General features: G+C 35.8%; 1 protein-coding gene across 16 annotated transcripts in view; it reads left to right on the forward strand.

The window, feature by feature from the left end:
- The window catches only part of NAALADL2 (N-acetylated alpha-linked acidic dipeptidase like 2), a 1,364,432-nt gene that overhangs the window by 876,724 nt on the left and 464,063 nt on the right, over nt 1-23,645 (forward strand). For all 16 annotated transcript variants that reach the window (XM_063704380.1, XM_063704381.1, XM_063704390.1 and 13 more), the window contains one exon: nt 1,410-1,560. In XM_063704380.1, the coding sequence (XP_063560450.1) occupies nt 1,410-1,560 (151 nt within the window). The remainder of the gene's footprint in view (nt 1-1,409; nt 1,561-23,645) is intronic.

The following is a 23,645-nucleotide window of genomic DNA, read 5'->3' on the forward strand; positions in this document are numbered from 1 at the left end:
AAAAGTCAATACGCAACATAAGCAGTAATTGGGGAGTGAAGTACGGGTGTTAACTAAAGTCACACAACGAGCAGTGACTGCCTATATTGAATATGACCTTCAGTCATGTTCTCCTTTATTATCTTTATGTTCTCTAATTACTTTTCCTCTCTCTTGAAAAACTAATAGAATTAGCAAATCGTGATTATTGTTTTTCATATCAGGTAAGTCATACTAAGATGCCTAAAATGAATAAGCTCTTTACAAAAAAAATCAATTTAAAGAGTTAAAATAAAAAGAAACTTAGTATATTGTCAAGTTCTTCTGTTCCATCATACTTATCTATTGTGTGCTTACCAAGAAACAGAGAGGAATCTTTATGTTAAATATGTCTCAAATGACAGGGTCTATTCTCAAAACATTTAACGACGGGGGCAGAACAAGGGCTGATCTTTCAGAAGGAGACCCCCATAAGGTTACGTGTAAATTCCTCAGTTGCTATATCTGGGAGGTCTGGCTGGTACCTCCAGGCAGAGACCAAGATGGCTAGTATACTGGGGTCTGTCAGGAGGTTCAGGACAGTGGCTATTTTCTAAACAGTGTGACAGTATTTCAACATTTTAATGACTGGTGTGACAGGCTCAGCCCTGGAAAAAATATGTTACAATACTGCAGGTGATTTCCGCTTTAGGGAAAGACATAATGGTCACAACAACTCTCCTTTTAAAATAAGAACCTTATGTATGGTAGATCCTCTATTAATCCAAAAAAAGTAGAAAGTTAAAATCCACTTAGTTAAAATCAGAGAGTGAAGAATTCCCTGAATAGACAATTGAAATAAAATATAGACATTATAGCAATGCTGGTAGAGATAGAGAAAAACAGGAGGGGGGAAAAAAAAAGAGGAAAAAAAAAGGCCAGTAGAAAAAGCTTCTGGGCTTGATAGAAATCTAAAATATCTGCTTATTTTAAAAGAAAAGGCCAGGTGCGGTGGCTCACGCCTGTAATCCCAGCAGTTTGGGAGGCCGAGGTGGGCGGATCACGAGGTCAGGCGATCGAGACCATCCTGGCAGACACGGTGAAACCCTGTCTCCACTAAAAATACAAAAAATTAGCCAGGCGTGGTGGCAGGCGCCTGTGGTCCCAGCTACTCGGGAGGCTGAGGCAGGAGAATGGCATGAACCCGGGAGGTGGAGGTTGCAGTGAGCTGAGATCACGCTACTGCACTCCAGCCTGGGTGACAGAGCGAGACTCCATCTCAAAAAAAAAAAAAAAAAAAAAAAAAAAAAAAAAAAAAAAAAAAGGAAAAAGAAAAAGAAAAAAAAAACTGGAAAAAGAGTCATCTTATCATAGCCACATTGGCAAAATGGCACTATATGAACTTTTAATGTGCATGATAATATTTTTAATAGCTTGCTTCCCTCTTTTAGCTTTCCTCATTGGAAAAGGCTGGATTTGGAGGTGTTCTTCTGTATATTGATCCTTGTGATTTGCCAAAGACTGTGAATCCTAGCCATGATACCTTCATGGTGTCACTGAATCCAGGAGGAGACCCTTCTACGCCTGGTTACCCAAGTGTCGGTAAGTTTGTTGGTCATCATTATTATACTTGTAAGTAAGCATTACAAGGTTGCAATTTATAAGTAAATGCTATCTATTCAGGAATGGTGATGTCAAATAATTCTTATCATCCCATCTTATTGTTTTAAAAAGCAATTTATTTTTTAATCTCATAATTATAGACTACCAATTTGTTGGTAAAAATTGGATTTAGACTATAATGTATTTTTATCTCAACAAATTACAGTATGATGAACAGACAGAAATGTATTTTATGTGTTACTGTTGATTGACTGATAAGACAAATTAACACCAGGTGTGACAGGTACTCCAGGTAAGCCAATAGCACGTGCAAATACCCAGGAGCATGAAATGTCTGCTGCTTTGGGGCAGCTGTAATAACTTTAAGTCCAGGGTTTAGAGGTACACATGATCAAGTTAGGTGAGTAAAGTAGTAAGAAAAGATGCTGAAGAAGAATGGATTTAATATGATTTTCTGGCTGTCTTAAGAGAGGGGACCTCATTGTTTTGGCCAATCACTGGAAATATAGAGATGGCTACTTTGCAGCAAATATCTTTCTTTTTCCTAGATAGCTGTGTTCATGATAGTAGGGATCATGTGGGAGAGAGAAAACAACGGTGATTTTGGCAGATGCTCACCGCATCATTGAATTTCTGTCCAATGTGTCATTGACGGATATTCTGTTCATTCAACCTGGCTGAGGAAAAAGCTCTTTGAATCTTCTTCCAGGGTGATACTGACTCATTAACCATGACAGTTCAGTCAGTAATTAAACTAACCCAAAAAATTATGTAATTATTTATGTGTTCGGCCAATATTTTTTTGTTTTTTTCCCCAAAAAATCGCTAAAGAATTTACTAGTTATCTTACTCAAATCCAGCTGCCTATTCTATGTTAACTTTACCAATTAATTAGCGACTTTCTCCAAGAAGGAAGCAAATTGAATCACATATGAATTATAACTTATGAATTTTGTTGCATCTACTGATTATTGCTTTTTCTCTATATGCTACAAAGGTATTCCTTTAATAATCCATGTAAATTTTCTCTGGGATCTCACAGATCTGTACTTTGTACAGTCCCATGTCTTATCAGCTTCAGGAAGCTGCATTTGGCAGTTAACTCACTGTGGCAAGTCAATGGGCTGCAGTGCTACCCAAAACAGACTCTGTACGAGTGCTCTAACCTAAGTTGGTAAATTGGTTGGCACCATTACTCAACGTTTTCTTGCCCCGGGTCATTTCATAAATACAGAATTCAGTCATAGCTAGCAAGTGTTGGCCAGAGTTGTAAGGAGTTTCAACATCCTTTTTTTCTACTTTTTATTCTAAAATAATCTAAACTTCCTAAAATAGTTGCAAGTTTAGCATATATAGAATCTCTGAAATGGCTTTATTCTGCCATCACCTTGACGAATAGCGTCTGGCTTCTTTTCATCCATACTAATGTTCTTATCAAATAGCGGCACCCTTTCTTTCTTCTCCTAAAAATACTTTTTCATTTTTTACATGACAAGTTTGCAATTTTCCCAATTTTTCTGTTCTACTTCTCTTTTAATTAAAAATTCCATTTTAAAACATTTTTCACTTCTTTCATTTTACTGTAAACAGTCAAAAGAAGCCATGTAGCACCTTGAACACTTTGCTGCTTAGATATATTCTTCTGCCACATAACTTCGTTTATTGTTTTTAAATTCTACCTTCCATAAAGCCCTAGGGCATGGACACAATTCAGTCCAATTCGTTGCCACTTTGTAACAACCATGTGCTTTACTTCAGTTTCCAGTACATTGTTCCTCATTTCTGCCTGAGACCTTATCAGAATGGCCTTTACTGTCGGTATTTCTGTTAACATTCTGATCATGACCATTTAAGTAATCTCTATGAAGATACAGACTTCCCTACAGCTCTTGTCTTTTTTTAAAGACCTCACCAGAATTGCTGTTAATAATCCTTGATTTGCTCACAACAATTTAGGCTTTTTCTAGCCTGTTCCTTTAAGTTCTTCCAGCCTTTACCCATTATCCACTTCCAAAGCTGCATCCACATTTCTAGGAATTTGTTATAGCAAGACCCACACTTCTGGTTTCAATTTTCTTAGTCCATTTTGTGTTGCTATAATGGAGTGCTTGAAACTGAGTAATTTATAAAGAGCGGAGATTTGTTTCTTACAGTTCAGGAGGCTGGTCAGTCCGAGGTCAAGGGGCTCACATCTGGCAAGAGCTTTAATCATTTCATCCAGTGGTGGAAGGCAGAATGGTAAGAGAGCATCCATGAGAGCAAGAAAGGGCCAAACTCACTTTTATAACATGCGCCTCAAAATAACGCGCCTGCTCTCATGATAACAGCATTAATCCATGTGTGAGAATACTTCATGATCCAATCGCCTCTTAAAGGTGGCACCTTTCAACATGGTTACTTTGGGGATCAAGTTTCCAACACATGAGCTGTGGGGTACACATCCAAATCATAGGAAATGATTATTAGAGGGACTAATCTAAAACTACCTTTTTTTCAATTTAAGAACTTTGTTTTATTTGCCAATTTAAGGGTGATAAGCTGTAAAGAAGTAATTTAGAACAACCCAAAATACAAGGAGGTAGTTTTTAACTTTGTTTGGTTTTTAATATAAACAAAGTAAACACAGTCAAATAATGAACATTCCATACGCCTCACCCAGCTTTATCAACTGTCTACATTTCTTGTTTTTTTTTTTTTTTTTTTTTTTCTGAGACGGAGGCTTGCTCTGTCGCCCAGGCTGGCATGCAGCGGCACAATCTGGGCTCACTGGAAGCTCCACCTCCTGGGTTTGCGCGATTCTCCTGCCTCAGCCTCCCGAGTAGCTGGGACTACAGGCGCCTGCCACCCTGCCCGGATAATTTTTTGTATTTTTGGTAGAGACGGGGTTTCACCATGTTAGCCATAATAGTCTCGATCTCTTGACCTCGTGATCCGCCCGCCTCGGCCTCCCAAAGTGCTGGGATTACAGGCGTGAGCCACCGCACCCTGCCTCAACTGTCTGCATTTCTACCATTTTTGTTTTTTTATATGTACGTTCCCACAACACCAGTATTTTTCAAGGTAAAATTTACATAAATTAAAATCCAGCACACATACGTATAGGAGAAATTCAGTGATGGGTAACTCAGGGTTGTTAGAACTTAGCTTTTATATAATATCTTAAGAAAGAACAAGAAACGTGTAGAGAAGTAACAAGACAAAAGAAAAGAGATTTAGCCTTTCAGGGGTAGCAAACTATGGGAAGATAAATATATGGGGGGAAGTTAATGAAAGATAAAAGTTTTGTTTGAGTAAGGTTTGTTATGTAGTTCCTTTTCCTCTGCTCCTCTGGGTTAGTAAGATTCTCCATTAAAAGTCTATGTGAATCCAATTTTAAGAGTTAAAAGTTGTGTCAATGCCATGAATCAAAGAATAGATATTTATAACAAAAGATCTGTATGAAATGATGCATAATAGATGGTGATGGCTGAAGCTGCTGAAAATTGATGGTCTAAATCAAAAGGATGGATTAGGAATCTTTGTGGAATTATTACACACCTGCAGTTTTGTGAGAAAAGCAGGGACTGTCAAGGTCTTTTACTTCAAGGAGGATTTGAAGTATTTGGGGGTATACATTATTGTATTAGCTTAGTCAGTTTACACCTAGCTAGACAGTGCAAACTTGTGAAGGAGGATGTTTTCAGTATATCACACTAGGATCAAGGCACCAGTCCTGAAGAAGTAGGTGGAAATTTGATGTCCATCATACCACATACACACCCATGTGTGGGAATGCTAATAGGATAGAATCTGATACAGTTAGGGTCTGAAACACTTTGAGCTCCTTATGGTACTTTGAATCAATATTTAGTTGAGTACTTCTTGTTCATTTATTTGTATTATCCTCATTAGATTGAACCTGTATAGGTTTATCTTTGAAACTAAAGATTAAATTGAATGTAAGTTCTACTGTAAAAAAAAAAAAAAAAAGTCTAACCCTGACTTTTTGTAAATTGCGGGGGAGGCAGAGAGTGTTTTGTAGGGCACGGGGAGCATCTTCTGTTTCTCAATTATCTTCAGCTCAAAGTAATCTTTACACTAAAGTGGCATATTTGGGGGTGGCATATTCTGACCCCCTATGACTGGTTTCACCAACTTGCTATGAGTATTTCAACTACACTAAACTATGATCCGAATAAATCTGATTTCCCAGGACCATATATTTCTGGAATTCCTAAGAGACTTTAGTACTTATATAGCAAAAAATCAATTCTCAATCTTGAAGCACAAGAACCCTGCATTTTAGCCAAAGACTGAGGTAAATGGGGCATACAAACTGAGATTTACATATCTAGTGATAATTATAATACCAGTGATAGGTTGTAGTTGGAGTTGTATTTGGCCTCAAATCATAAATCAGCTACATAGGGTAAGACCCAAAACAAACAGAAAATCAGAAAGATATGAGGTAAGCATAAAAAATAAGAAAGTAAAAAATATGTATCTTTAAGTAGTATTCCATTTGGTTTGTGTTGAAACATGGAAAAGAAAACCCTTTCCAAATTTCTCAGCAGTAAGATTGTCTGAAATCTGAAGAACTGAAAATAGTATTAGGAATAACAAATCCTTTTCTTCCATCTACTTTCTTTAATAATTTCTCTTCTGAATTCTGCGTTGACTACAGTGTTGATTTTAATTTTAGTAACACCTCCAGGTAACTGGTAATCTATTTACTACCAGTTGATTGTTTGCCTTGACTTAGACTTGAATTTCCTTATGTACCATTTTCAGAAATCCATCCTGATTTAAAGCTTCGTATCTATGTCCCTCTCTCTGTCTTTCTGCTACAATCCTTTTTTTCCTTTTTATTTGTTTTAAATTCTGGAGAGAAAAGTCTTTTCAGTGGCTCTATTCTAGGGGAAATGTATCAAATGAAACAGTTTATTTAATATTCCCAGTGTTACAATTCAATGGATCTCTGTGTTGTTTATCTACTGTCTGTTGAACATCACTCCTGCCAAACAAAACTATTCAAAGAATAAAGAATATCACTGTAATTTGTGACAAGTCATCACCAGGTATTCCTGGTCCAGTTACCTGGACAAATATCGAAAGACTGACTTGAGTTGGCACTAAATCAACTGAGACAATGTTGAACCATTCCCTGACTAGAATGGCATAAAATATAAATATGTGCCTAGTTGTCAAAGCAAAGTGTTAGATATTCACCGTATGAAATGCCTTGTCACTTGGTCGGGGAAAATAAAGTGTCTGAATTCTTACTATTTCATTGTAAGTGTCTGGTGGTTCTTATACGTGCTCTGCAGGCTTCAGATTTACATGTCATATTATTCAACTTGATTCTTAGAACCACTTATGGAGTGGCTCATTGTTAAGCAGCAAAATTTTTCTGAAAGTTTATTCATAACATCTTGAAAAGATTGATTGTTTAAATTCAAACTGCTCCTTTCAAAAGTCTAAATTTTGTTTTGAAAAATAATTTTGGCGACATAAGTTCTCTTGGCCCCACAGAGGGAAATTTGCAGTTGATTGTTTGAATGTCTAGGATTATAGCCTACAGAGAACATTTTTGAGTGGTTATTGTTCATAAAAAATCAGTGTACCATATACTAAATTTATCATTTAGAATGTTTTGTACTTGTATTGGGAGCACTCTACTTTAAATTAAATGTGTACTTGATCAATAGAGACTATCAGTTTGTTTTGTTTAAGAACTAAAGTTTCCACAAAAATCTATGATGAATTCTGAGGATGATAAAATCCACTGCTAAAAAAAAAGATTTACTGTTTCTATCTTAAAGAATATAGACGCTATTGAAACAACGATATTATTAGTTTAAAAATGTTGTAGCACTTCTTATTTTTTACCTTGTATGGTTGCTTCAACAAGACAGCAGTAACTGGCTTCATTTTGCAGATGCCTTTGGTCCCAGCTACTTGGGAGGCTGAGGTGGGAGGATCACTTGAGCCTTGAAGGTTGAACTGTAGTGAGTTATGATCGCAGTACTTCACGCAAGCCTTGGTTACAGAGCTAGACTCTGTCTTAAAAAAAAATTTGAAATCATATCAAATATCTCCTCAGACCACAATGGAATAAACCTAGAAATCAATAACGAGAGGAATTTTGGAAGCTATAAAAATACATGGAAATGAACAACATGCTCCTAAATGACCATCAGGTTAAGGAGGGAAAAAATATTGAAACAAATGAAAATTGAAACACAACATACCAGAACCTATGAGATATAGCAAAAGCAGTGCTAAGAGGGAATTTCATAGCAAAAACACCTATATCAAAAAAATACAAAGATTTCAAGTAAGAAATCTAATGATCCATCTCAATGAACTAGAAAAACAAGAATAAGCCAAACCCATACTTAGTAGAATGAAACAAATAATAAAATATCAGAGTGGAACTAAAGGAACTAGAGTCCCGAAAAAACTCAAAACAGCAATAAACAGAAAGTTGGCTTTTTGAAAAGATAAAATAGATAAACCACTAATTAGATTAACAAATAAAAAGGAGTTAAGGCCCAAATAAACAAAATCAGAAATGAAAAAAGACATTACAACTGAAACCAGATAAATACAAAAGATCAGGGGGACTATTATGAACAACTATACACTAACAATCTGGAAACCTGAGAGAAAATGGATAAATTTTGGTCACATACAATCTACAAAGATTGAATCAGGAAGAAATAGAAAACCTGGACATACCAATAACAAGTAATAAAATTGAGTCAGTAATAAAAAGTCTTCTAACAACAACAAAAAAACCTAGGGTGGGATGGCTTCACTGTTGAATTCTACTAACCTTTCAAAGAAGAATTAACACCCAATTCTCCTCAAACTAGTGCAAAAAATTGAAGAGGAAGAAATTCTTCATATCTCATTCTATCATGCCAGCATTACCTTGATACCAAAACCAGGAAAGAATGCAACAACAAGAATAAACTACAGATCAATATCCCTGATGAACATAGACACAAAAAGTCATCAGCCAAATACTAGCAAACCGAAGTCAACAGTACATCAGAAAGATGATACAACATATGCAAATCAATAAACATGATATACATGATAAACATTGATAGAATGAAAGACAAAAACATATGATCACCTCAATAGATACAGAAAGCATTTGGTAAATTCAACACTCCATTGTGATAAAAATTCTGAACAAAGTAGGATGAAAAGGAATATACCTCAATATAATAAAGGCTATATATGACAAACCCATACTTAATACCATACTAAATAGGGAAAAGCCTTTCTTGTGAGAACTGGAAAAAGACATGGATGTCCACTTTCACCATTCCTATTCAACATAGTACTGGAAGTCCTAGCCAGAGCAGTCAGGCAAAAGAAAGAAATAAAAAGACATCCAAATTGGAAAAGAAGAAGTCAAATTGTCCCTCTATGCAGATGACATGGTCTCATAGCTAATAAAACTCAAAAATCTTAGATCTGATAAATTCAGTAGAGTTGCAGGATACAAAATCAACATACAAAATCAGCAGCCTTCCTATAAACCAATAACAAATGAGCTGTGATAGAAATAAAAAATGCAATCCCATTTACAATAGCTTTGAAAAATACCTAGGAATAAATTTAAACAAGGAAATTAAAGACCTCAACAAAGAAAACTCCAAAATACTGATGAAATAAACTGAAGAGGACACAAACAAATGGAAAGACATCTCTTGCTCATGGACCAGAATAATTAATATTCTTAAAATGACCCGACTGCCTAAATCAATCTACAGATTCAATGCAATCCCTATCAATGTCATTGTTTCTACAGAATTAGGGAAAACAATTATAATATTTGAAGGGAACCATAAAAGAGCCCAAATAGCCAATCCAATCCTGAACAAAAAGAGGAAACCTGGAGACATTACAGTACCTGACTTCAAAGTATATTACAAGCATATAGTAAACAAAACAATATGGTATTGGTAGAAAAACAGACACACTACAGTTCAACCTTCAAGGCTCAAGTGATCCTCCCACCTCAGCCTCCAAGTAGCTGGGACCAAAGGGATGTACCACCATGCCTGGCTAATATTTTTATTATTTGTAGAGACAAGGTCTCACTATGTTGCCCAGTCTGGTCTCAACCTCCTGGGCTCTAGCAGTCCTCCTGCCTTGGCCTCCCAAAATGCTGAGATTGTAGGTGTGAGTCACCACACCTGGCTGTGATTTTGATTTTTTCTAAATTTGTTGAGACTTGTGTTGTGCCTTAACATATAGTCTTTCATGGAAAATTTTCTACATGCTGATGAGAAGAATGTGTTTTCTGTAGCTGTCGGATGAAATGTTCTGTCAATGTCTGTTAGGTCGGCTTGTTTCAAAGAGCAGTTTAACTCCAATGTTTGTTCATTTTCTGTCTAGATTATCTGTTTTTTGAGAGTGAGGCGTTGAAGTCCCCAACTATTATTGTACTGGAGTCTATTTCTCTGTTTAGATCTAATAATGCATGCTTTATATAGCTGGGCACTCTTGGTATTGGGTGCATATATGTTTACAATTGTTACATTTTCTTGCTGAATTGACCCCTTTATCAATATGTAATAATATATCCCTTTACTTTCATTCTATATGTGTCTTTACAGGTCAATTCTTGGGTTTTCAGGCTTGCTTGGGTGCTAGCAGTAGCATTGGTGGGTTGGGCATGTAGCCCCCAGGCAGTGGGCATGGTGTGGACAATGGCAGTAGCAGTGGCAGGATAAACCTCTCTTTGTGCTGGTACTGGTGGTAGCTTCAATGGGCCAGTCCTCTGGCCTGCAGATGTTGTGTACAGGTAGATGTCAGCTGCGGTGGTGGTGGCAGGTTGGGTGAGTCCAATCTCAGGTCCCCGAGAGGAGTGCTCAGATACCATCAGAGGTGGACAGGGCAGCAGCAGCTGTGTTGCAGCCCTATTTCTGGTGAATGTGGGGCTTCTTTTAGTAATAGTAGCTGTAAGTAGGTGGCTAGGGAGCATGTGCTTCAGCCCCAGGTGGTGGCTGTAAGCAAGATAGCTTATCCTCAAGGTGCTTGGATAAATAAAATGTGGTATATATGCACAATGGAATACTATTTAACCATCAAAGGAATGAACTCATGTCATTTACAGCAACATGGGTGGAACTGGAGGTCAGTATGTCATGTGAAATAAACAAGGCATAGAAATGTAAATATGCATGTTCTTACTCATATGTAGGAGCTAAAAAAATAGTTTATATCATGGAGATAGAGAGTAGAATGATAGATATCAGAGGCTGTGGGTAGAGGTGTGGTGGGCGCCGGGGGGATGAAGAGAGGTTGGTCAGTTGGTACAAATACATAGCTAGATAGAAGGAATAAATTCTAACATTCAATATCAGTGTTGGGTGATTATAGTTAACAACAATGTATTTTATATTTCAAAATAGCTGGAAAAGAGGACTTGAAGTGTTCCCAATGTATAGACATAGTAAATACTCAAGGTAGTAGATACCCTAAATACGCTGACTGGATCATTATACATTCTATGCATGTAACAAAATATCACATGCATCACCATATATATGTATAAATATCATGTATCATTAAGAAATAACAATAAAAAATTGTCCAATATTTTGACATCTTTGTATGTTTGTATGTTTGCATCATCTTTTGAATGCATGCTTACTTTCTGACACAGCACAATGTTTTGGGCTTATCTTGTATTTTCTCCACTCATACCTAGAGTCAGCCATTTCTCCAAAAATCTCTAGTTCCTTTTCGTAGAAAAAGATATTTAGAATCAATATCTGGGTGCTAGACCTATTGACTGTTTTTGCATGTTTTAAGTCCTCTCAATGGACAAAGCTAGATTAGGTAGATTAGATAGATAGATAGATAGATAGATAGATAGATAGATAGATAGATAGATAGATAGATAGATAGTAGAGGTAGCAATCCATATTTATAGATATTGATAGCTTCAATTCCAACCCAGCATGTATAAGGTTTATTCTGCTTTTTCCCTCTTCCCTATTTGTAACTCCCCTCACCAACAGTGAGAGACATGGCTCTCATTATGATCAATGTATCTATTCATTTGTTTATCTTTCCTCCTCAATCTACCACCTCACTTCACCTACCCCCTATAAGAAATCTATCTTATTTATTTATGGTTTGTCTATTCTGTGTTTCTTTTGGTAGGAAACAAGCATATACACATATTCTTCTTATTTATCCTTTGATTTTACATAAAATGCAGCATACTATAAGTATGCATTTGTACTTTGTTGGAGTTTTTTTTCCCCACTTGAAAGTTATTCTACAAATCACTCCACATCAGTTCTTAGAGACTGACAGTGGTCAGATTGTCCAGAAGCATGTACTGAGAGCAAGTTTGGTTTGCAAGGGTTTTATTAATGATCAATACCTGTGGAAAACAGGGAGCACAGCAGGACTGGATAAAGGGAGAAATGGAACTCCCTTTGTGTTCCACTTTGTGTTATTGGGACCGTCAAACTACACCTGAAGATACGACCTATCAGACTTGTTCACTGGTGGTCCCAATGGCCCGGTCTCTATGCTGTTTCTGCAATCAGTCATTGGAAGCGTGCCTCCCCCAGAACGTTGTGCCATTGTGTGAAGACTGGATGACTGAGGCAAACCCTGAAAATCTTAACAGTGGGAAGCTATCTGCTGACAGAACTCACAGCAGCTGAGACAACAGGCTCTCTCTTGACAGGATGGGGCATCACAGTGGAACATCTGGACAAAACCTCACCACGTCTACCGCGTCTACTGAGTTAGAAGGGCTAGAGCTGTGCTGTCCAATATGATAGCCACTAGCCATATATGGCTATTTAACTTTAAATTAATTTAAATGAAATAAAATTTAAGAGGCAGCCATACCAGTCATATTTGAAGTGTTTAATAGCCAATATGGCTTTACAGAGAATTTCTATCATCAAGCAAAATTCTCTTGGAATGAGTGCTGCAGAATAAATAGATGTCTAAAACAGTGTGATGTTTGACAAAATTCGGTGGTTATAGATCATCCATGAGATAGTATCTGCACCTAATCTTGATAATTGAGGATTGTTTGCATTTTTTACCACTTGAAAATTGTATTTACAAAGCAGACTCTAAGAACCACATGTTAGGTATGCTTCATGAATTCTTTTATGGTTTAGTGTTGAACCAAAACATAGATGAGTGCTCCTAAAGTAAACATTTTCTATTTTTAGGAATCTCTGAAGAGTTTTTGAATTTTAAGTATGTAAAAATAAATCTTGTAATGCCACTTTAAAGTGTTATTGCATTTACTTCAAACTGCTAGCATTGTAAATTTCAGTACCATACAATTTCATTTGAGAGATGTGTCTTGTATGAAAAATTGTGTTGCACTTTTATTTGCCTGTCAACAGCCACTCGGTTCCTAAATTTTTCAGAGAGAATTAAAAAAATTGAATCTCTGGAATATTATGTTTTCTTGAGAGCAAATCATCTAAGTGTTAGAGTTGAAGAGTATAAATGTGGACTATTTTTAAATAAATTAAAAGCGAGGCTTTGGTCGCTCTTTTAAATGTGAAAATAGCTCTGTCTGCTGGAAACGTGTCAGGAAATTAACTTTCTTTCCCTGACACTTGAGTAACGAGCAGTGACACCACCTATATATTTACAAAGATTGTGACTTATATACGTGCATACCCCTCCATATGATTATTGAATACCCTCGCTGCTTCCTTTTGGGTACAGGGCCTCCTGAAAGCCTTTCTTAAGCTTCTTTTTTTTCCACCTTCCATTCTTTTTAATTCCTCAGGCCATTATTTGCTAACATTTACAAAAGTATCTGCAGTAAATTTGTTAAGGAAATGGAGAATCCAACTAAGCTACACTACAGATTCTTTACTATAAAACTATTAGACTTATTATTATTGTAATGTGTTTTCAAGTCTCTAAAAGCACTACAGTCTGTAAAATCTCCCAAATGTATCTAACCACAGAGTCATTTTTGAGGAATATCTGGAATTACTACTATACAGTCAAACCTACTGTGGGATTGCTGGCATGAAATATCTGGCCTTCCTGCTACGAATCCTTCTCCAGTTTTATGCCCCAACATAGAAATGTATGGTTTGTACCTCAGCTTTTGCAGATTTTGTAGCTTAAGATGTGTAAAAAGTAATACAGAAAGCAGGAAAGGGCAGGGCTGATTAGGTCACATGGTGATGGCAAAGTTTACACCTGCAGGTGCACCTGCTTATGAGTCAGCAGGAAACAAAACAGCCAGCAACAAAAAATAATCTGGTTGATTGTTTAACAATTGAAGTTGTAATTAGATTTATAATTGAATTTTTGGTATAGTCTAGAGTCTGGAAAATCAGTGTATCCCAACTAATCTTTTCCTCAGCATGATCTGTTCCAGTTCATTGCTAACCATGTTCAAAAGTCTGTGTTTTTTAAACACAAATTTGAACAAAACTCTTAAACAGCCTTCTCTAACCAGTCCCTTGGGTGATTTTTCCATTTCAGTGACAGAAAAGAAAATGCAATTTTATCTTGGAAAAAAAATGATAAAGTGACAGTTTTTATGATAATACAGATACGCACATTTTCAAGCAATAGGCTGAAAAGATAATGTGCTTTAGGCAATTATTTCTAGAATACATCTCATTGAAATTTTTCACCTGTTCCACAAACACACTTAAGTTGTTACCGTGGTATCTCTTTGAAAGTCTCTGTCATTTAAATATTCCAAGAAAACTTTAGGATCCATAGTAAATGTTAACCAAGTAAGCACAGCTTAGTTTAATATTCAGTAACCTTATTCAGAGTAATATCTTGTGTTCCTAGGATAGCTTTGGGTACAGTAGGGAAAACTAGACAAAACCAAGAAACTTGCATTATAGTAACTGTATAATACACAGACCAACCGAGACTCTTTTGAGAGTAAAAGGGGTTGCTATCAGTAATTACATAAGACAATATGTCTTAGGTGGTAAGGTGGTATTAGGTCTAGGTGGTATGGTGGTCCTATTTAGAGTCAGACTAAGATTTCTCGATATATTTGACCATGGAATCCATGTGATATTCGGTCAAGAGGTGTTCTTGGCTGAGTTATCTTTTCAAAATTAATATGTTGAGTAAACTCTAGCCCCTCAGAATATGATTGTATTTGGAGATAGTCTTTTAAAAGCCAATGAAGTTGAAATGAAGGCATTGGGGCATTTCCCAGTCAACCATGACTGGTGTTATAATAAAAAGAGATTAGGACACAGACAGACTTGGGGGGGGGCCATGTGAAGACACGAACAAAATATGGTCATCTACAAGGCCAGGCGAGAGCCCCAGAAAGAAACCACCCCTGCCAATACCTTCGTCTTGAACTTATAGCCTCCAGAATTTTGAAGACATAAATTTCTATTGTTTAAGCATCTCACTCAGTATTGTTCTGTTATGGCAACCCTAGCAAACTAATACAAAAACAAACAAACAAACAGCTTCTTTGACTTTATCATATAAAGTACAGAAGAAAGATTTACAATTTTTCAGCATGCTCCTGTTTTCACCATCTTCTAGAAGAAAGACAAAGAAATGCTGACTGTAGCAACTATTAGATGTTTCACTAGTCTCTGTTCCTGATTAGGTGTAAGTAACCTGTTTTGGTTAATGCTTTGATATTCATTTGGACAAGTTAGTATAATGAGTAAGAGCCTAGCAAACTATGATGAGAGTGGTGTATGGAAACCCTGCCTAATAATTCACTTCTGTTCTTCTCCTTCACAGAACAAACTGAACTTTCACAGCTTTTACACCAGTAAAGCAATTAATGAGTTTTTAGATACACAAAGCTATGTCAGGAGTGTGGTTCTGGTATGGAAGACTAAATTGTCATGCTTTAGGAAGTCGTGGGAATCTGAGAGTGAAGGTACAGGAGGAAGAGATTTATTTTAAAAAGAGAGAGCTGGGAGTGAAATCGCTGGTGTTTAGCTGACCCTAAGGGAGGATATGGCCTAAATGAAAATCCCTGTGATGGGAAGAATCTGATCCATTTTAAGCATTGTGATGGTTCATATTCAATTTTAAATTGTTACCTCTTTTGTGAGTGATCCCAAACCTTTTTTTAAAAGCCTACTGAAGACAATGGGCCTATATTAAGATGCTGCAGGGCGGTATAAAAAAGGCCAAGATTTGCATGAGAATAAGGAGATAGGAGTTGGGGACAACTTTGCCATTGGTTCTGCATAGGTCCCAGTCCCTGTGAGGAAATTATTAAACATTTATCAGGACCCCAGTTTTATAGCAACAGAGGCACCAGGAAGGTTTTCAATTTAGGAGCAGCAGAGAATTATAAAAATACAAAAACAAAAACAAAAACAAACAAAAATCCACAAACACACACACACACACACACACACAAACAAACAAAACACCAGGAACTGAGTTCCAGAGCTGATGTGAAGAGTTTAGGAACTCTGGCAAAACCACCCACTAAAGTGTGAGCAGGAGTGTAAGACTTCCTTGAGTTTTCCCTGAAATAAAGTTAGGATTGGTACTATCCTTTGGCTGGGGCTAAGCCTCTTAGGGACCTCTCAAGTCAAGTGAGGTGAAGAAGGAGGCGAGTTCAAGAAAGTGAGTGACTCATCATTCGAGCTGCAGGACTAGCAATGCTGCACAGAAGGGAGGGAAGCCAGCAAAGTAACAGCATTGGTGTTGTACAGAGTTGAAGAGCAGTAATTAGAAACAGGGCAGGAGGAGTTTGAAAGCGTCACTGAAACAAAGCCTCCAGTGCAGCCTCTGGCAATACAGCAGAACCCTGAAGGAGTGGGGAACAACTGCAGCAGGCACACTGTGCTGGTACGCAGTTCAAAGCCATTCTTCAGCAGACTTGAGGAGGATAAAGTTAAATCTTGGATTTAATATTGCAAATAGTGACAGTCACATCAAACATTGACTAGGATCACTAATCAAAAGATAGAGAGCCTGTGTGAAATGAGTAGGTTGGACAGGAGGATCCTGCTTTAGGTATCTTCTAGCTTGGAATTGTTAGGTTCCATTGGCTGAGTGCCATGTGAAAAGTTTCAAAGGTCCTACGTTGTTTGTTTTTCCTCTCTTTTTAACTCCACTGCTGTGTGCCAATAATGATTCACAATTTTAGATTTCTATCACTGGAAGGGATCTTAGAGGTTGTAAATACAATATGTTCGGTATAAAAATAAAGAAATACAAGTCTCATCTCTTTAATTCCACAATGAAATACCTGAGTTCATGAATGATGTCTTATATTTGTCTTTAATTCTTTGTGCATCTAGCTTGATAATGAGGACATACTAGTCCTGAGCAAAAGAATGAATATGAGAATGGGCACAAAATATAAGTGGTGTTCATTACATAAAGTGCTGACAGCTTTGAGAAATATGCCCTCTTCCCAGAAAACTACATGTAACATACTTTTAAAATTGCCTATAATTTCAGAGGACTCATGGATACCCTAGACAAAATATCTTTTGATATACCCCTTTCAGACCTTATCCATTACCTATCTGGATAGACACTATGTTCAGAGATAAAAGAAGTAAAATATAATTCTGGGGATGAATTTCTCTTGTGTAAAAAGGCTCAAAACTAATAAGGAAATGTGTTAAAATCTGCACACTGAGATGATATTTCAGGAAAGAGTTGTACCATTTTCTAAAAGAGATATAACCTCAACACATCATTATTTAAAAGTCTATAATTTAGTTACATTGATAATTATTTTTAGGATTTTGAGAGTTTCATGGGTGTGGCATATGATATTCACTGTTACTGCTAAGTCTCTAATCAGTTTATTTTCTCTTCTCTGAGCCAAGAACTAAACAGGATAGGAACCATTTTGGTAAATTTAGCTGAAAAATTTATATTTTCGCTTAGCAGGTTGTATAAGTCATAGAAGAAATGTTACAAATTTTCTCCTGTTAAATATAAGAAATACTACAAATTTATAAATGTTCGATAACTATGATATAATTAGGATGGCTATAAAATCACATGTGAATATAATGGGATATTGATGAAATATGGCTGTCTTTTCCTAGATCATACTTTTTAGTGCCCAGGATGACCAGATGATTCATATCAGGATGGAAAACAAGGACAGAGATAAGTGAGATGTATGATATCTCTAAATTTGCACTCTATTTACAGCTGACAGATGGGATAGGAGCCCTCGATTGCTGGGATAATGCCCACTGGTACCTCCTGACACTTCTCTACTAGAGGAATGTCTATGGGACCTAGATCAAGTTGGACAGCTCCTTGTCCCCTTCTCAGTTCTACAAAGAGAAGGCAGTTCTCAGCAGGGAGTGTTGGGAGTAGCTTTGTGGCAGCATGGCTTCTTCAACTGGCCCTAGAGTTACGAAAGCAAGCCCCTGCCACAGTTAAGATGCTCATCATCAATTATTTGGTAAGGATACAGATGCAATTAACATGATCATGGCTTCTTTCTTTCCTCATGATGTGTATCTGCTCCCTAAGAGTGACTTCCTTTATTTGATCAATAAGCATTTCTCAAATGACCGTAAGAGAAGCACAAGGAGACAAAACAAAGAGTCCCTCTATTAGAGAAGCCAAAGATCCAGAAGGACAGAGATACATAGTGTTAACAGTGAGTTCAGAATAGAAGAATAAGATGTTACAGGAATGAGATTCGGCTGAGGTGGACATCTTCCTTAGCCTAGAAAATCCATTTCCAAGAAAGTGTGACTCCAACTAAGGTTTTTTTTGTTTTTTTTTTAATGAGATATGATTCACATACCATAAAATTCACCATTTTAAATACTGTTTTTTGTAGCGTATTCACAGAGTTCTGCAAAAATCATCACTAATTCAACCTATTTTCATCACTCCCAAAAGAAACTCTGTACGCATTAGCAGTTGTTCGCCATTCTCTCCTCCCTCCAGCCCCTGGCAACCGCTAATCACCGCTTTCTATAAATTCCCATACTCTGGATGTTTTCTATAAATGGAATCATACAATGTGTGATTTTTCATGACTAACATATTTTATGTAGCATAATACTTTTAAGATTCATTCATGTTGTAGCAGGTATCAGTACTTTATTTCTTTGCATGGCTGAATACTATCCCATTGTATTGATACACCACATATTGTTTATCCATTTATCAGCTGATGGACATTTGGTCTTTTTTCACTTTTTGGCTGTTACAAATAATCTTATTACAAATATTCACATATACGTTTTGTGTGAACATATTATGCTTCTGATTCTCTTGGGCATGTACCTAAGAGTAGAATTGCTGGGTCATGTGGTAACTTTGTATTTAGTTGTTTGAAGAACTGACAAACTGTTTTCTATAGAGGATGCATTGTAAAATTCCCACCAGCAATATATATGAGATGTCCAAGTTTTCTATATCCTTTCTGTCACTTGTTATTTTTCTTGTGTGGTTTGTTATTTTTTAAAATTGTAATCATCCCAGTATGACTCATTGTGATTTTTATTTTGTTGCCTATGCCAACATCATAGACATTTACACCTATGTTTCCTTCTAAGAGTTTTGTAGTTTTAGCTCTCACATTTAGGTCATTTTGAATTAATTTTTGTATATGGTATGATGTAGGAGTCCAACTTTATTCTTTTGCATGTGGATAGCAAGTTGTCTCAGTACTGTTTGTTGAAAGATTATTCTTTTCCCATTGACTCTCTTGGCATTTTGTTGAAAATTATGCCAATTAAGCATAGATGTATGGGTTAATTTGTGTATTATTTCTATTCATATTGATCTATATGTCTGTCCTTATACCACTAATACACTGTCTAGGTTACTATAATTTTGTAGTAAGTTTTAAAATTGCTAAGTATGAGTTCTACAACTTTGTTCTTGCTTTGATAATTCTTGGTCTCTAACATTTGCATATGAAGCATCTACTGTTTTAAAAGTCTGATGAAATGCTTTTAAAAAGAAGTGTCAGAAAAAAAAAATATATATGAAGTCTATACATGTGATAGGTTTCAGATAAGAAGCTACACAATCACAAGCACTGAGATAAAAGGAGCAGGTACTTTGTGATTACTTATGGGTGGAAAGTAGGATAGGGAGTTATGTGAGATAAGGATAAAATAATAAGCTGAGTCAGACCACAAAGCATCTGATCCTTAGGCAGCATTTTAACCAATAGGTAGTGAGCATTATTAAAGTTGATGACAATCCTTGTTGTTTCAGTGTTAAGCTGATTACTCCCTCCTGGTATTTGCCAAATATTGCATGTGTGTGTGTGTGTGTGTGTGTGTGTGTGTGTGTGTGTGTGTATCACTATCTCAAATAATACAGAGCTACATTTATACAAAGTGAATCAAGTCTCCGGAGGTGCTCTGGATATTTTATAGTTAATTTTCTAATGTAGATGTTCAAACAAACTGTAATAGTGACTCTGACTTTCTTAAATTATGGCAATGACTAAAAAATAGCAATAAATCAAAAAAAATGCTTTCCATTATTTTTATTACTACCTTCCAACTTCCTTTTATGTTTCTTTGTTTCTGTTTTGCTGCCTAATCAAAACTTCACAACTGGTATTGTCCTCAGATACAGCTTTTCATCATGTCCAATGTTTGATCACCCAGGGTGAGGGAAGCTGTGACTTATACTTTAATCCTTTTGGAAAAGTCTAATACAATATGGTACCAATCAGTTACATGTGTCGCTTTAGTGTAGTGAAATTTAGCATAATATTTCTTTTAGATACCCCAGATTGAACAATAGTTTTATAAGTTTAAAAACACATTTTCTGTAGTATGAATAAAAAATTCTGAGTAGTAGAATTGTGTTAATAATTTGTGTTAATAAGAAATAGCAGCCACTATTCTTTCTCTCAATAGTCTCATGCCAAATAACTTTCAAAGCAGTATATGCTTTGGGAAGTATAGAATTTTTCTGTTGTGCACATTAAAAAAATGAAATTAGATGAATTAAAATACCTTTCCCCTCTACCTACAATACATTGCCTTGTAATTTTTCTTAACAAACTATATATAATTATTAAAACCCTTTGCTAAAGCAGTAAATGCTTTGGCATATATAGAGTTTCTCCATTGCACACATGAAAAAAAATGAAGTTGGATGATTTAGAACACTTTTCCTCTCCACCTGTAACGCATTTCCTTGTTATTTTTCTTAACAAATTATCTGTAGTAATTAAAGTGCTTTGCTATAGAAATTACAATACCTTAAAAAACTTTCTGAGTTGTGTTGATGTTCACCTTGACAGCCAAGAAACCAAGAAAAGATTAAATTATGGAAATTAAGCAAGGACACTTAGACAGATCCTGCTACAATCTGCATTTCTTTGGTGATTTCTAGTTCACTGTGCCACCTGGTCTTTCATGCATTATGTGTAAGTCTTCTACGGGTGTGCCTGGAGTTCCTGTGTGTCTTGATCATGTTTTTTTTGTTTTGTTTTCTTTTGTTTCCTTCCCATTGATCAAACTAGAAAAGTGGGGTTGGGAAAAGATTGATAAAGAAGAATTGACAATGAAAATATGCCATGTATGCAGGGCAATGTTAAAAAATAAAATTTCTGCTAAAACATATTAAAAGTGAAAGAGAGCAGTAGAAAGGCAAGAAACAGAAATACAAGTTGAATGAGCAAATCAATGAATGGAAACTGTGTTAGAGTGACCTATGTTTTTGTCTGTAAAGAGGAAAGAGAAAGCAACTAAACCAGTCTTGTTTAAAAAAAAAAAAATTCTTCCTTCTATGCAGCAAGATGCTGTAGCTTATTTCATTCTGAAATAAGTCCATTTCTGTCTCCTAAACCCAGTTCTGAAAAAATACTGGTTTAATACTGACAAGCAATCTGTTATTTTCTCTGCCAGAATCACCCATGATCATGGACTGCTTTTATAAAATCCAGAAGAATTCTACTAGTGGTGAAGTAAGAGGTCAAAGTGTTTATGTGTTTGCATCCAGGTAGAGCCCATTGTATTTGGCAGTTTCTTTACCAGCTGCATAAAAATCAGTATTTCTTTCAACAGTACTTCTTTGGTTTCTACTTTGGAAGTTGACTTACATCCACCTTTTCAGCACGCCTGGAATTCAATAGTGCAAAGGACAGGAAGTCATGCTCTGGTTTTCTACTTTTACACAATATGGTAGAAGTAGACTGCCACTACCACTACCACTACTTCTCCTTCTGGTTTCTACATTTACACAGTGGGATGTCTGCTGATCAAGTATGCCTACTGTGCCCAGAGTAACTCCATAGATGGGGATGCAAGAAACCTGCCTTCTGCCAACCTCTTTCCCTTTGCCTTTTATGGGTTAATTGGAATTTTGGAAATAATTTGACATAACTTTAAAATTTTCATGTTTAAGTGTTTTTATCTTTTATCTTGGTATATATTATTTACCTGCTAACTGTGGACTATTGACACGTAAGATTATCGTGAAAATAAATAAAAGCACTGTTCCCTGCCTTATCCAGAAATGTTGGAGAAGTAGTTATGGATGGTACATTATTAATGCTGGTAGCAAACTAGATTTGTAAAACGTTTCAAGATTACAACTTTCATATTAATTTTTTATCATTTGATGTCAATTCTGAAAAACAATAATTTATTAACAACATTAGAAATAAAATACTTTTATAAATGTTGTACAAGTATTTACTCTTACAACTTCATAACAATAAATGATGTACATATTTTTATTATTATTGCTGTTATTAATCCCCACTTTACAGATGAGGAAACTAGAACAAAAACATGTTAAGTAGGTATGTTAACATATTAGTACCCCAAATCATACAGATGATAATAAGTAGAAAAATTTAGATTGAATTCAAGTATTTTGAGTCCAAAGCCTATGCTGTTATTCATCTTATTGTACAATCAAAGTAGGCTAGTCAGTCATATATTATTACCACCATTTTGAAAAAAATAAAAATTAAATAAATATAAGTAAGCTAGTCAGTTATATATTATTGTCACCATTTTGAAAAATATAAATAAATATAAGTAAGCTAGTCAGTTATATATTATTGTCACCATTTTGAAAATAAATAAAAATTAAATAAGTATCAGATAAATTGAGTAACCTTCCTAAGGTACTAATACTTCATACGTTTTATTCCATGATTCCATGGAATCATGATTAATACTATAGCCAACCATTAAGAAGTACTCAGTGAATGTTTGTTAAATTAAATAATTTTAAAAAGAATTAAGGAAGAGATAATATTTAAGTACCGTCTAATGTATCTTCTTTTTGACTTCAGTTTTTTTCCTAATATCATCCATACAATATTGGACCCAGGGAATGAAGGCATCAAATACCACTTCTTAGAGAATGAGCGCGTGATGCAAAGGAAATTTCTTTCAGAGGAAAGGAGCTTTCTGTTGTAGGGCAAAGAGAGAGTAAAAGTAAGAGCGGTTTCTAAAATGGCACTGTTGGTGTTCAGATTCTAGAAAGAGATCACCTGGCAGGCACCACTCCAACTTGATCCCACACAGTGATCACAGTGGAGGAGAAATGGTAGCATGGTCTATTTGGGCAAAAAGAAGTACCAGAGTGACATTGAGAAGTCACCCATGGCATTTATGTAGCATGGAATGGAGCCCGCAATTCCACAGTGATTGTCAATAGGATGTTTAATAACCAGATGACACAAGGGAAATTGCTGTTGAGGCTTGCAAAATGATAGAAGACAGCAACATGATCTTCATGCGGATACCAGACCCACTTTCCTGCAGGGGCAATAAAAAGCTTCTCATTGAACCAAATACCGTCTTTGAAAATTTACCCTACCCAAAATAGTATTTAAAAGAAACAGACTGTGATTTATTTAATTGGCAAATTTGTTCTTCCAATTGTTCAGGGACAAAGGAAATTCATGAGAAAGTGTATATCAGCTGCAGTAATGTTAAAAATTCAAGCTGCCTTTTTGTGCATATTTGACTGTAACATTTATATATTTTTCTTATCTCAGTGTAATTGTATTATATTTTTCTGAATATATAAATGAAATATATTCATTATAAAAATTCAAACAGTATACCAAAATATGAATAAAAAAAGCCTTCTGAAATTCTGCC

Source organism: Gorilla gorilla, chromosome 2, assembly GCF_029281585.2.
Source record: "Gorilla gorilla gorilla isolate KB3781 chromosome 2, NHGRI_mGorGor1-v2.1_pri, whole genome shotgun sequence".
In the NCBI taxonomy this organism is placed as follows: Eukaryota; Metazoa; Chordata; class Mammalia; order Primates; family Hominidae; genus Gorilla; species Gorilla gorilla.